The sequence below is a fragment of the Geotrypetes seraphini genome, chromosome 2 (genome assembly GCF_902459505.1).
Source record: "Geotrypetes seraphini chromosome 2, aGeoSer1.1, whole genome shotgun sequence".
Classification (NCBI taxonomy): domain Eukaryota; kingdom Metazoa; phylum Chordata; class Amphibia; order Gymnophiona; family Dermophiidae; genus Geotrypetes; species Geotrypetes seraphini.
Window position 1 is genome coordinate 496,123,337 of NC_047085.1, and position 12,854 is coordinate 496,136,190.

The window sequence follows — 12,854 nt, forward strand, 5'->3', positions numbered from 1 at the left end:
TTACTTACCGTAACAGGTGTTATCCAGGGACAGCAGGCATATATCCTCACATGTGGGTGACGTCATCTACGGAGCCCCGATGCAGACAGCATTTCAAGCAAACTTGATTGAAGATTCAAGCTTGCTGGCTGCACCACGCATGTGTGCCTACTGCTCCACTAGAGGGCGCATCCCCTCCTCGTGGTCTCCAGTTCACATATCTAGCAAAGAAGCCAACCCCGGGGAGGTGGGCGGGTTGTGAGAATATATGCTGTCCCTGGATAACACCTGTTACGGTAAGTAATTGTGCTTTATCCCAGGACAAGCAGGCATGATATTCTCACATGTGGGTGACCTCCAAGCTAACTGATAAGGGATGGAGGGAGGTTGGCAATTTAAGAAAATAGGTTACGTAAGATCGATTGGCCAAACCGGCCATCGCTCCTGGACAGTGTATCCAGGCAGTAGTGTGAGGTGAAAGTATGAACCGAAGACCACGTGGCAGCTTTGCAGATATCCTCGATAGGCGTGAATCTGAGGAAAGCTATCGAAGCTGCCATCGCTCGGACCTTATGTCCTGTAACTCGACCGTGCAGCGCGAGACCAGCCTGAGCGTAGCAGAAGGAAATACAAGCAGCTAACCAGTTGGACAGGGTGCGCTTGGAAACTGGGTGCCCCAACCTGTTAGGGTTGAAGGACAAAAACAACTGGGGGGCCGTCCGATGAGACTGGATGCGTTGGAGGTAGAAGGCCAACGCCCGCTTGCAGTAGAGAGTGTGAAGCGCCACCTCTCCGGGATGAGAGTGGGGCTTGGGGAAGAACACAGGTAGGACAATGGACTGGCTGAGATGAAAATCAGACACCACCTTAGGCAAAAACTTAGGGTGAGTGCGGAGGACCACCTTGTCATGGTGGAATACTGTGAAGGGTGAGTCCGCCACCAAGGCCTGCAGCTCACTAACCCTCCGAGCAGAAGTGAGGGTGAGTAGGAAGATCACTTTCCAAGTGAGAAAGGCTACCGCGAAGGCTGCGACCCTGGAAGATAGTTCGAAGCCGTCGTAAGCGGCGTGGAACAAGTGTAGCCTGAGGTTGGAAAAATCCTCGAGGAGGAGGCTGAACTCTGTCTGGTGAGGGGTGGGTAAGCTCTCCGAGAAGGAGGCGAGCCGCCCAATGAGGTGCTTCAGGTAGGAGGAAAAAGTGAAGGTGTAGTTCAGGACTCTGGCAGTCATAGAGTTCTGGTACAACCGGTGTCCGAATTTGTCCAGTGTCTGGCCTTCGCGTCCAGGGGGGACCGCCGCGGACACCCTCGAGGGGTGAGCTTTTTTTAGAGATGATTCCACCAGCAGGGATTGGTGGGACAGCTGTGGTTGCTCAAACCCTGGGTGAGGTACCGTCCGGTACTTAGACTCCATTTTGGATGGGACCGCCGTCACCATGTAAGGAGTCTCGAGGTTCCTGATAAGGGTCTGCCCGAGTACCTGGTTCAGTGGTAGCCGGAGGGACTCTCGGGGCGGGGAAGGCATTTCCAGCTCCGCCAGGTATTCCTTGGAGTACCTTGAGTCAGATTGTAGGTCCAAGTCAAGGGCATGACCCATGTCCTGGACGAACCTCGTGAAGGATAGTCGATGGGGTCCCGTGGCCCCTTGCGCGGACGGTGACCGAGACCGCCGTTTGGCTGAGAATGAAGGAGAAGCCTCCCTTGAATAGCGGGGCTCTCGCTCGGATCCTCGGTCCGATACCGGAGACGCGCTGTGAAAGCGCTCCGGGGGTCGAGGACCTGCGTCGCCTCGAGGAGCCCCTCGGGGACGACGCCGGGGTTCTGGGGACCGACCGGTGCCTGGTAGGGGATCCCTCCCCGGACTACCTCAGCGAAAGCCTAGGGCCTCGGGCCGGAGCTCCGGACCGAGGGGGAGTCAATAGGGGCTGTGGGTTGGTAAGAGACAGCTCGGTGACCCTTAGCGACTCCCCCGATCGAGTCGAGGGGGTGCGCCCTCGTACCGGAGGGGAACTCCGGGCTTTCTTAGAGAGGGGTCTCGATTTTCGTTTTGAATGCCTCGAATGCCTCGGGGAGGAATCCGATGAAGAGGAGAGGCAACGAGAACGGCGCTGTTTTCCTCGAGGGGTCTCGGCGCGTTGCTCAGGCTGGTCCGGCGCATGCGAGGTCGAGGCCGGTTGAAGGTGAGCCATGGCAGCGGATAGCTCCGTTGTGATCATCGCTCGGAGCAGGTCCTGGAATACGGGCACGGACAGCATCGATGGCATGTCCAAGGCCGCTGTGCTCTCCACCGGGGGCGATCTCGCTTCGGAGCATTCCCGAGGGGTGGAGGCACGTCCCGAGGTCTTCGGGGTTTTTACCGGGGCCGTGGGTAAGGAGTTTCCACTCTGTGCGGCCATTGTCCCCGAGGTTGGCTTCTTTGACTATGTGGAACCTGAGGAAGGAAGAGGGGACTTACCCGGGGCAGAGGACTTATGAGAGCTCGAGGTCTTCAAAGTCGAGTCCCAAGGCGGAGCCGATGTACTCGAGGCCGAGATTGAGGCCGGGGCCGATCTCGAGGCCGAGGGTTGATTGGTAGCGAATAGCTCTGCCATGCGGGCCCGTAGGCGGCGGAGCGCCCGCTGTTGAAAAGTTGCACACCGGGGGTAAGTTTCCGTTGGATGGTCGGCCCCCAGACAAAGGATGCACCAGCAATGCGGGTCTGTGAGAGATAGAAGACGCTCGCACCCGGTGCACTTTTTAAAGCCCGTAATGGGCCGGGACATCCAGGCGGCCGTGGCCAATCAGGCCTCGCGGTTTCGGCTATCCGGGAGCCCCCGGATCGCGAGAAAAAGGCGCGAAAAGCGCGATGAGCAGGAAGAAAAATTTTTGTTATGCACAGAGACTTTTATGAAGAAAAAAAAAAAAGAGAATAGTAAATCGCGGTGCAAAGAAGGCACTAGGGCAGCGCTAAGAAAAACGTGTCTTCTTAGCACAGCGGAAAAAATCGAACTGGAGACCACGAGGAGGGGATGCGCCCTCTAGTGGAGCAGGAGGCACACATGCGTGGTGCAGCCAGCAAGCTTGAATCTTCAATCAAGTTTGCTTGAAATGCTGTCCGCATCGGGGCTCCGTAGATGACGTCACCCACATGTGAGAATATCATGCCTGCTTGTCCTGGGATAATACAACTACCAACAATAACAAAACTTCTGAAAATTGCAAAAGATAAACTGACAGTCAATATCCAAAAAGGGTGGGATTCTGGATTCATCTGCTGTGTCTAAAAGAAAGAAAATTAACAGATAAGAACAATTTTTCCTTTCTGAATTGTATCACCCAGCCTATGCTCTGCAGAAGCTGGACCACTGCTGCTTTTCCCTCAGTCTTGGACAGTGCCCTAATTGGCTAATCATCCAGGTAAGGGTACACCTGCATTCCTGTCTTGGAGAGGTACGATGCTACCATGACCATTATTCTTGGAGAAGGTGCTTGATACTGTAGCTATTACAAATGGAAGAGCAGAAAACAGGAGATGACACTCTAGTACATGGAACCTCAAGAACCTTCTGTGAGCTGGGAAGATGCAGATAAGCCTCCATCAGACCTAGTTGGCAAGGAATCCCCCCCAGTGCCACTGATTCAATACGGACTGGACTGTTTCCAAGCGTAAGATCTTAAGGGCTGCATTGACTGACTTCAGATCCAGTATCAGTTTCCAGTTGTCTTGAGTCTCTTTTGCGTATGACAAAGTATACCGAGTAACTGCCCAAGCCCCATTCGCCTTCCAGTACAACCTCTATGGTTCCTAGACCTCTGAATCATTGCCAAAACTCTGGCTGCTTTCTCTGGTTTTCCTGCTGGAGAATTTACAAAGAGGTCCGGAAGGGGGTCAAAAGAATTCTAGCTTGTACCCCCCCTCCCAAAGGACATCTAGCACCCAGCAGTCTAAAAAGATCTGCGTCCACACATGTGAAAACTTTGCAAGCTTCTCCCCTACGAGAGGGGGGAGGGGTGTCTATAGGCCTAGCATCATTTCTACTTTTTTGGGGGGCAGTGGAGCGGGATCCGAACACCTGGTGCTCCTGAACTTCTGTCTCAGGCCTTGGAAAGTTCTCTGGGAAGCCAATGCTCCTGAGTACTAACAAAACACTTTGAACTAACAAAAACACTTTGAACCATGAAAATTTCCAACTGGATTCTTGTGGGGCCAGCAGTTTGCTGTCCGGTAAGGACTTTGTCTTATGATCTGGCACATTGGCCATCAGATCATTGAGACCCTTGCCAAAGGGCAATTGCACTTTAAAGGGGAGTCTGTTCAACATTGCCTTAGAGGCTGAATCTCCCACTCATTGCTTGATCCAGAGCATTCTGTGGGCAAAGATGGCATATGCTGAGACCTTAAAATAAACGCAGTCTCGAGACTATGACGGGAGCTCATGGCAGCCATTTCCTATTGGCGATCTGCACGGGGCAGGAGTGTAGGAAGATTGCTCCTGCCCCGAAAGCTCGCTAGACCACCAGGTAAAGCTGGGATGCCGGGGGGAAGGCAAAATTATGGGGCAGGGGGTTCCCGCTCCTCCCCCAAAAAATAGCAATTATGTGAAATCACAAGTGCCGAAACCGCGAATGGGGAGGGGGAAGTGTATGGGCCATATGACATTTAGCACACACTAATGTCTATTACAGCATGCTAAGCTTTTATAAAATAACCCTTAAGTTAATATTCAGCTTAACCATAACCAATGTTTTCTTAATCAGGTCACACACTTACCTATGACCATACCGTCAATGTTTTCTCTTGCTGAATCAATATGATCATCAATACAAGGATCTCGTCCTTCTTCCACTAACAGCAGGACTTTAGGTTTTGGAATATCGTAACCTGTATATTTAAAATGAAAAAAAAAAAAAAAAAGGTAGATAAAGCAGATCATTATCTCCATGCTCTCATTTTATTCTAAAAGATGAAAGATGAGAAAGTGATAGGTTCTTTCATTGCTGACAAGACTAGATAAAGCTGTAGAAAAAGATGGGAACATTAAATCTGCCCAATCTCAGTCAATGCTGGCAACATCCTGGTTCCAGAAGACTCAAATCCTTTGGGTGGGCAACTGCAGTGTTCAGAAACTACTGTTTCAAGATGCACAGATCAAATTGAAGGAAAGTTTGCAGCCTGGGTATCGAGTGAGCAAAAATTAGACAATTTCCCCGTCCCTGCCCCATTCCTGTAAGCTCTGCTTTAACCGCACAAGCCTCAAACATTTATGATTTTGAGGTGTTTGGGGCTTGCACAGATAAGGAATGGGGAAGAGACAGGAAAAGAACTCACGGGGATGGGATGGGAAAATGAGTTCCTGCGGAACATAGTAACCTAGTAGATGATGGCAGATAAAGACCCAAATGGTCCATCCAGTCTGCCCAACCTGATTCAATTTAAATTTTTTTATTTTTTCTTCTTAGCTATTTCTGGACAAGAATCCAAAGCTTTACCCTGTACTATGCTTGGGTTCCAACTAGAGAGCTGCACGGGAACGGGGATGACGGGAATCCTGCGGGTTCCCCCTTTGGGTCACGGGGATCCCGTGGGGACGCCCCCTAGGGTCGCGGGGATCCCGTGGGGACGCCCCCTAGGGTCGCGGGGATCCTGCGGGGTTGGATCGCAGTGCACTCGAGCCGCGAGGGTAGTCTCCTTCTCCTTACCTGCCCTGTCGCAGCACACAGCCGAACGGAAATTTTCCCGATGTCAGCGCTGACGTCGGAGGGAGGGCTTAAGCAAAGCCCTCCCTTCCTCCGACGTCAGCGCTGACATCAGGAAGACTTCCGGTCGGCTGTGTGCGGCAGGGCAGGTAGGGAGAAGGCAATGGCGTACGAAAGAGGGGGGAGGGGGTGGTCCGCCCCGGAGAATGTGCACAGCCGGTCAGATCCCCCGATCGACCAACAGGCCCGGCCGACAAATCTCCCTGCCCTGTAGCCGCGAATCTAAATTACCTCTTACAGCAGCTTCACTACTCCAGCTGCTGTAAGAAGGTAATTTAGATTCGCAGCTACAGGACAGGGAGATTTGTCCAACCGGGCCTGTTCTGTTGTCGGTCCGGTGCAAAAGCGCCACAAAGGTGGAGGCAGGGAGGGAGGAAAGGTGGAGTGGAGAAGAAAAGACGCTTAAGGGGGGAGAAGGCCGCTGAAAGCACTGGGGAAGACAAAGGGGTGGAAAAGAACGCTGAAAGGACATGGGGTAAACGGGAGGAGGGGGGGGGGGAAGGACCCTGAAAGCACTGGGGAAGACAAAGGGGTGGAGAATGCCACTGAAAGGACATGGGGTAAACAGGGGTGGAGAAGGCCGCTGAAAGGACATGGGGAAGACAGAGGGGGGAGAAGGCTGCTGAAAGGACATGGGGAAGGCAAAGGGGGGAGAAGGACGCTGCCTGACAAGACATGGGGAAGATGGTGGGGGAGAAGGACACTGAAAGGAAATGGGGAAGAGGGAATGGGAAGAAGACGCTGGCAGGGAAGAAGGCAGAGGTGCCAGACTATGGGGGGAGCGGAGGGAAAAAGATGGGTGCTAGACCAATTTGGGAGGGGGGAGAAAGGGAGAGGCACAGTAACAGAGCAAATGGAAGACACAGAGAGAAGAGAGGCAGTGGATGGAAGGAATTGAATAAGAACATGAAGAAAGCAGAAACCAGGCAATAAAGGTAGGAAAAAAATTCTTTTTTTTTTTTATTTTTTTGCTTAAGGATAAAGTAGTATATTAGTTGTGTTGATAAAAATTTATAAACATTAGAGGCTCTGGTAGAAACCCGTTTACAAAGTATGTATTCTTCCCAATTAATATTTGCAAATTAATAAAGTCTTTTTGCTTATTTTTAAATGGGTTTCTACCAGAGCCTTTAATTCAGTAGCATAATTAAATGAAATAACTATTTCTGTAGTTTATAGGGATGGGCGGGGACGTAGGGGATTCCTCGCGGGGACGGGCGGGGATGGAGGGGATTCCTCGCGGGGACGGAGGGATTCCTCACGGGGACGGGTGGGAGTCCTCACGGGGACGGGTGGGTTTTCTGTCCCCGCACAACTCTCTAGTTCCAATTGCCCAAATCTCTGTTAAGACTTACTCCAGCCCATCTACACCCTCCCAGCCATTAAAGCCCTCCCCAGCCCATCCTCCACCAAATGGCCATATACAGACACAGACCGTGCAAGTCTGCCCAGTACTAGAAGTTGCAAGATTGTGGCGGTATAGAATAAGGAGAAATTAGGTTCTTACCTGCTAATTTACTTTCTTTTAGCTTCTCCAGACCAGTAGAGGTTAACTTTACGATTGGGTATATATCTAATCATGACCAGCAGGTGGAGACTGAAAACAAAACTTTGGGACAGTATATCCTAGCCCCTCCTCTCTATTTCCCTCAGTCTGCCGAATAGCCAAGCAGAACCAAGAACTGGAAACAACAGAGAGAAAAAACAATACTCCGAAAGGAGTAACAAATAACATACCCAAAAAAATGCTGTTGGAAAATGCAGAGGAGAAATTCCCGAAGGAAGAAGGTCCCCACAGCTCGCCAGCTAAGCCAGCCGAGCCACAGCCGCTGTTCTTCAATTCTCCCCGGCCCTAGAAAAATACTAGAACCCGCAGCAAAAACCAAAAACTGCCCGCGCAACAGCCCCAACAACAACAACAACAGACAGGGTGGGGACCTCTACTGGTCTGGAGAAGCTAAAAGAAAGTAAATTAGCAGGTAAGAACCTAATTTCTCCTTCTTTAGCACTCTCCAGACCAGTAGAGGTTAACTTTACGATTGGGACGTACCAAAGCAGTCCCTCTCACGGGCGGGACCCCCGAAGGGCCGATACCAGAACACGCTCACCGAACACCGCGTCCCGACGCGCCTGAACATCTACCCGATAATGCCGAACAAATGAATGCAAGGAGGACCAAACCGCAGCCTTACAAATATCCACCGGAGGCACGAGCGACGACTCAGCCCAAGAAGCCGCCTGACCCCTAGTGGAATGAGCCTTGAGAAACTCCGGAACCGGCTTCTGACTCAGAAGATAAGCGGAAGCGATCGTCTCCTTGATCCAGCGCGCAATAGTAGCCTTAGAAGCGCCAGCCCCCCGACGAGGACCCGCCAGAAGCACAAAGAGATGATCGGAGCTCCGAAAATCCCGGGTCCGCTGCACATAAGCATGGAGGACCCGACCGACATCCAACTTGCGCAGCTGTCGTTGCTCAGAAGAACCCTCCCGACTACCCAAGACCGGGAGGACCACCGATTGATTGACATGAAAAGGAGAAACTACCTTCGGCAGAAAGGAAGGAACAGGCCGCAAAACAACCCGCTCCTTTGAAAACTCCAGGAAGGGAGCCCTACAAGAGAAAGCCTGTAGCTCCGACACCCGTCTAGCGGAAGTAATGGCCACCAAAAAGACCGACTTCAGCGTAAGGTCCTTCAACGAACAGCCATCCAACGGCTCGAAAGGAGGGCGCACTAGAACAGAGAGAACCAGATTGAGATCCCAAGAGGGAATCGAGGGCCTTATGGGAGGCCTGAGCAACTTGGCCGCCCTAAGAAAGCGAATCACATCAGGAATGGCTGACAAACGCTGACCTGTCACCAGCCCCCGAAAAGCCGACAGGGCCGCCAGATGAACCCGAAGAGAAGACCAGGCCAGGCCCCTATCCAGGCCATCCTGCAAAAACTCTAGAATGTTAGGCAGAGAAGCGCGAAAGGAGACCACTCCCCGCGCTCGGCACCATTCCTCAAAAAGACGCCAAACCCGTACATAAGCCCGAGAGGTAGAAAGCCTCCGGGACCCCAAAAGTGTAGAGATCACCTTGTCGGAATATCCCTTCTTACTCAGGCGGCCCCTTTCAAGAGCCAAGCCGTAAGACAAAAGGGAGACGGGTCGAACATGGGAATGGGACCCTGCGTCAGAAGATCGCACTCGAGAGGCAGAGGAAGAGGATCCGCCACCAGATGCCTCACCAGATCCGCATACCACGGACGACGAGGCCAATCCGGAGCCACCAAGACCACCAGCCCCGGATGGCGAACAATGCGAAGCAGTACTCTGCCTACTAATGGCCAAGGAGGGAACACATACAACAGCCCCTCCGTTGGCCACGGTTGGACCAGAGCATCCAGACCCTCGGCCAGACCGTCCCTGCGACGACTGAAGAAGCGGGGGTACTTTGGCGTTGCCACTTGTAGCCATCAGATCCATCAGGGGCTGCCCCCAAGCACGCACTAGCAACTGAAACGCCTCGGCGCCGAGACACCACTCTCCCGGATCCAAGAAGTGACGACTGAGGAAGTCCGCCTGAACGTTTTCTACCCCGGCAATGTGAGAGGCCGAGAGGTCCAGAAGATGCGACTCCGCCCAAACCATGAGCCGAGCCGCCTCCTGCGCCACCAGAGTGCTCTTGGTGCCCCCCTGACGATTGACATAAGCCACCGCCGTGGCATTGTCCGACAGGACTCTGACCGACTTGCCCAACAAAAGGGAGTGGAAAGCCAACAGCGCCAGCCGGACCGCCCTGGTCTCCAACACGTTGATCGACCAGGAGGCCTCCTCCGTGGACCAGGTTCCCTGAGCAGAGTGACCCAGACACTGGGCCCCCCAACCCAGGAGACTCGCATCCGTAAGGAGCACCGTCCACTGCGGAAGATCCAGACCCACCCCCTGAACTAGGTGAGGGGTCCGGAGCCACCAACGCAGACTGCAGCGCGCCAAGCCTCGCAGGGGAACCGGAACATCCATCCCGTGCCTCTGGGGAGACCACCTCCGGAGCAGAGCATACTGAAGAGGACGCATGTGGGCCCGCGCCCACCTCACCACGTCCAGGGACGCCGCCATCGACCCCAGGACCTGGAGGAAATCTCGCGCCCGAGGACACCGGGACGCCAAAAGCAGGCGAATCTGAGACTGCAATTTGCTCACCCGGGCCTCTGGGAGGAAGACCTTCCCCAAGGAGGTGTCGAACAGCACCCCGAGGTACTCCAGACGCTGAGCCGGAACCAACCGACTCTTGGAAAGGTTGACCACCCAGCCCAGCGACCGGAGAAACTCCACCACCCGAGCCGTAACCCGGTAGCTTTCCTGCAACGACTTGGCCCGAATTAACCAGTCGTCCAGGTAGGGGTGTACCAGAATGCCCTCCGACCGCAAGGCTGCCGCGACGACCACCATCACCTTGGTGAACGTCCGGGGAGCCGTGGCCAGCCCAAAGGGAAGCGCACAGAACTGATAGTGCCGACCCAAGATCGCAAAGCGCAGGAAACGCTGATGAGAGGTCCGAATAGGAACATGCAAGTAGGCCTCCGTCAGATCGAGAGAAGTGAGAAACTCCCCCGGCTGAACCGCCAGAATGACCGACCGCAGCGTTTCCATACGGAAAGAGGGAACCTTGAGAGCCCTGTTGACCCCTTTCAAATCGAGGATGGGCCGAAAAGTCCCCTCCTTCTTGGGCACCACAAAGTAAATGGAGTACCTGCCCGTGCCCCACTCCGGGGGGGGCACCGGAACTACTGCCCTGAGATCTAGCAAGCGCTGAAGGGTCTGGCGAAAAGCCTGCTTCTTCCCCGGAGTCTGACACGGAGAAGCGAGGAAAAAATCCGGCAGAGAGCGGGCGAACTCCAGGGCATAACCGTCCCGCACCACCTCCAGGACCCACTGATCGGACGTGATCTCGGCCCATGTGGGAAAAAAGTCGCGCAGCCGGGCCCCCACCGGAACCAAGGGGGGCGCCGGCAAGGCGTCATTGTGCAGGACGGGAAGCGGGGGAACCGGCGGAGGGGTTCCCTGCCCCCCGACGGGCCCCCCGAAAGGGCTGCATGCGCTGGAAGAACCGACCCCGGGAAAACCCCGGAGACTGGAAAGAAGCAGCCCCACGCCCAGGGCGATACTTGCGAAATTCCCGCAAACGCCCCCGGGCCGCACCCCCCCGAGACGCCGGGCGGGCACGGTCCTCCGGCAAACGGGGAACTTTCGAGTCCGACAGAGTCTGAATTAACTTATCCAAGTCCTCTCCAAATAAAAACGACCCCCGAAAGGGAAATTTAGTAAGCTTAGCTTTGGACGCAGCATCCGCCGCCCAAGCGCGCAGCCACAACACACGCCTTGCGGCCACGCCAAAAGCCATGGACTTAGCCGAGATCCGCACCAAGTCATACAGAGCATCCGAGAGGAATGAGGCAGCCATCTCAATCTTTGCTACCTCCTGATCCACCAGAGACCAGTCGTCAGACTCTCGATCCAAGACCCGCTCCGCCCACCGAAACACGGCGCGAGCGACCAGTCCCCCACAAATAGCCGCCTGGACCCCAAAGGCAGAGACTTGAAAATTTTGCTTAAGGATGGTCTCCAATTTGCGCTCCTCAGAGTCCCGCAAGGCAGAACCGCCCTCAACAGGCACGGTATGCCGCTTGGAAATAGCCGAGACCACCGCATCCACGACTGGCGAAGCTAACGTAGCCCGATCCCCTTCAGGAATGGGATACAGGCGAGCCATGCTGCGCGCCAGCCGAAACGGCGTCTCCGGCGTTTTCCACTGCTCAAGAATAATATCCCGAATATCCTGATGCATAGGAAAAGAGCGGGAAACGGAACGGATCCCTCGTAACAGAGGGTCCCCCACACGCGGAGTCTCCGGCGGCGCGTCCTCAAAACGCAAAGCCGAAGAAACCTGTTGAATAAGGTCAGGCAGCTCATCTCTCTGAAAAAGGCGCACCACGGACGCCTCGTCACTGGAGAACGGGAAACCCGACAACCCGCCGCCAGCTTCCGTCCCCTCCAGAGGGTCCTGGAATTCCTCAGAAGGGTCCAGGTCCTCCTCCATACCGACACGTTCCTCCGACCACAAATCCTCGTCCCACGACACCCGCGGCCGCTTGGACAAGAGAGGCGGCGGAGGGGACGTCACGTCAGACGAGAGAGGCAAAGCCGCAGGGAGCGCGGAGGAAACCCCACCCCCCGAGACCCCCTGGGCGCAACCGGGACCCCCAGCCGCCTGAAAATAGGCTTTGCATAATGAAAAGAAAAAATCAGGGGAAAAACCCCCCGAGGGTCCCAAGGGACTCCCTGCCACAGCAGGGGACCCAGCAGAAACCTGCCCCTGCTTAGACAAAACAGGGGGAAGGTCACCTGAGGTGGAAGACAAAATGGAGGGGCCAGACAGAGAAGATGGCGTCTTTCCCGCCAAAACAGCTCCCTCCACAGCCTGAAGCGGCTGAGAGACCTGAAAAGTCTCAGCCGCTAAAACAGGCAAGCCGGCATCAGCTGTCAAAATATCAGCTGAGAGGGAATCCTCTAAAACCCGACCGTCGGCGGCTCGGGGAATCCCTCCGTGGGCGGACGGAGAAGACCGGGCTTCTCCACCGTTCCCTGCCGACTCGCGAGGCACCATCGGCGGGGAGCTCTGGGCGCCTGCAGCCGCTGCCGACGGAGCTCCTCCACCGCACCGGCCTGAACACCGCTTGCACAGGCCGGCCGCGAGTGCCTCGCGTCTGGAGCACAATGAGCACTTTTTCCCTTTAGAAGTGCTCATTGCTCCATACGCGACCTAGCTGTAAAAAAGTGCCGGTTAGTTGAAAAAATACAGTAAAATACAGTTTTCTTAAAGGGATACAACCCTCCAGACCAGCACTACCTCAGGATTTTTTTTTTTTTTTTTTTTTTTTTACAGAACAGACTCCACAGGCTCTCGAAGCAATATGCCTTGCTTGATTTAGGGGGCAAGGCTTACTGCTGAGGCTCCTCTAAAAAAATATGGGGAGGTGGAGGAAGTGGGGGGAGGGACCCCGCTCGTGACCCGCCGGGTTTGACACCCCCGAGGTCGGACGAACCCCCAAACAGAGTCCGTCCAAGCTCCGTCCGGCTAAAAACAGGGACAATAAAC

General features: G+C 54.6%; 1 protein-coding gene across 1 annotated transcript in view; it reads right to left on the reverse strand.

The window, feature by feature from the left end:
• Window positions 1–12,854, reverse strand: part of LOC117354435 (zinc finger protein 436-like) — a 124,239-nt gene that overhangs the window by 67,621 nt on the left and 43,764 nt on the right. The window contains exon 3 of the mRNA XM_033931969.1: window positions 4,728–4,838. Coding sequence (XP_033787860.1) covers window positions 4,728–4,838 — 111 coding nt within the window. The remainder of the gene's footprint in view (window positions 1–4,727; window positions 4,839–12,854) is intronic.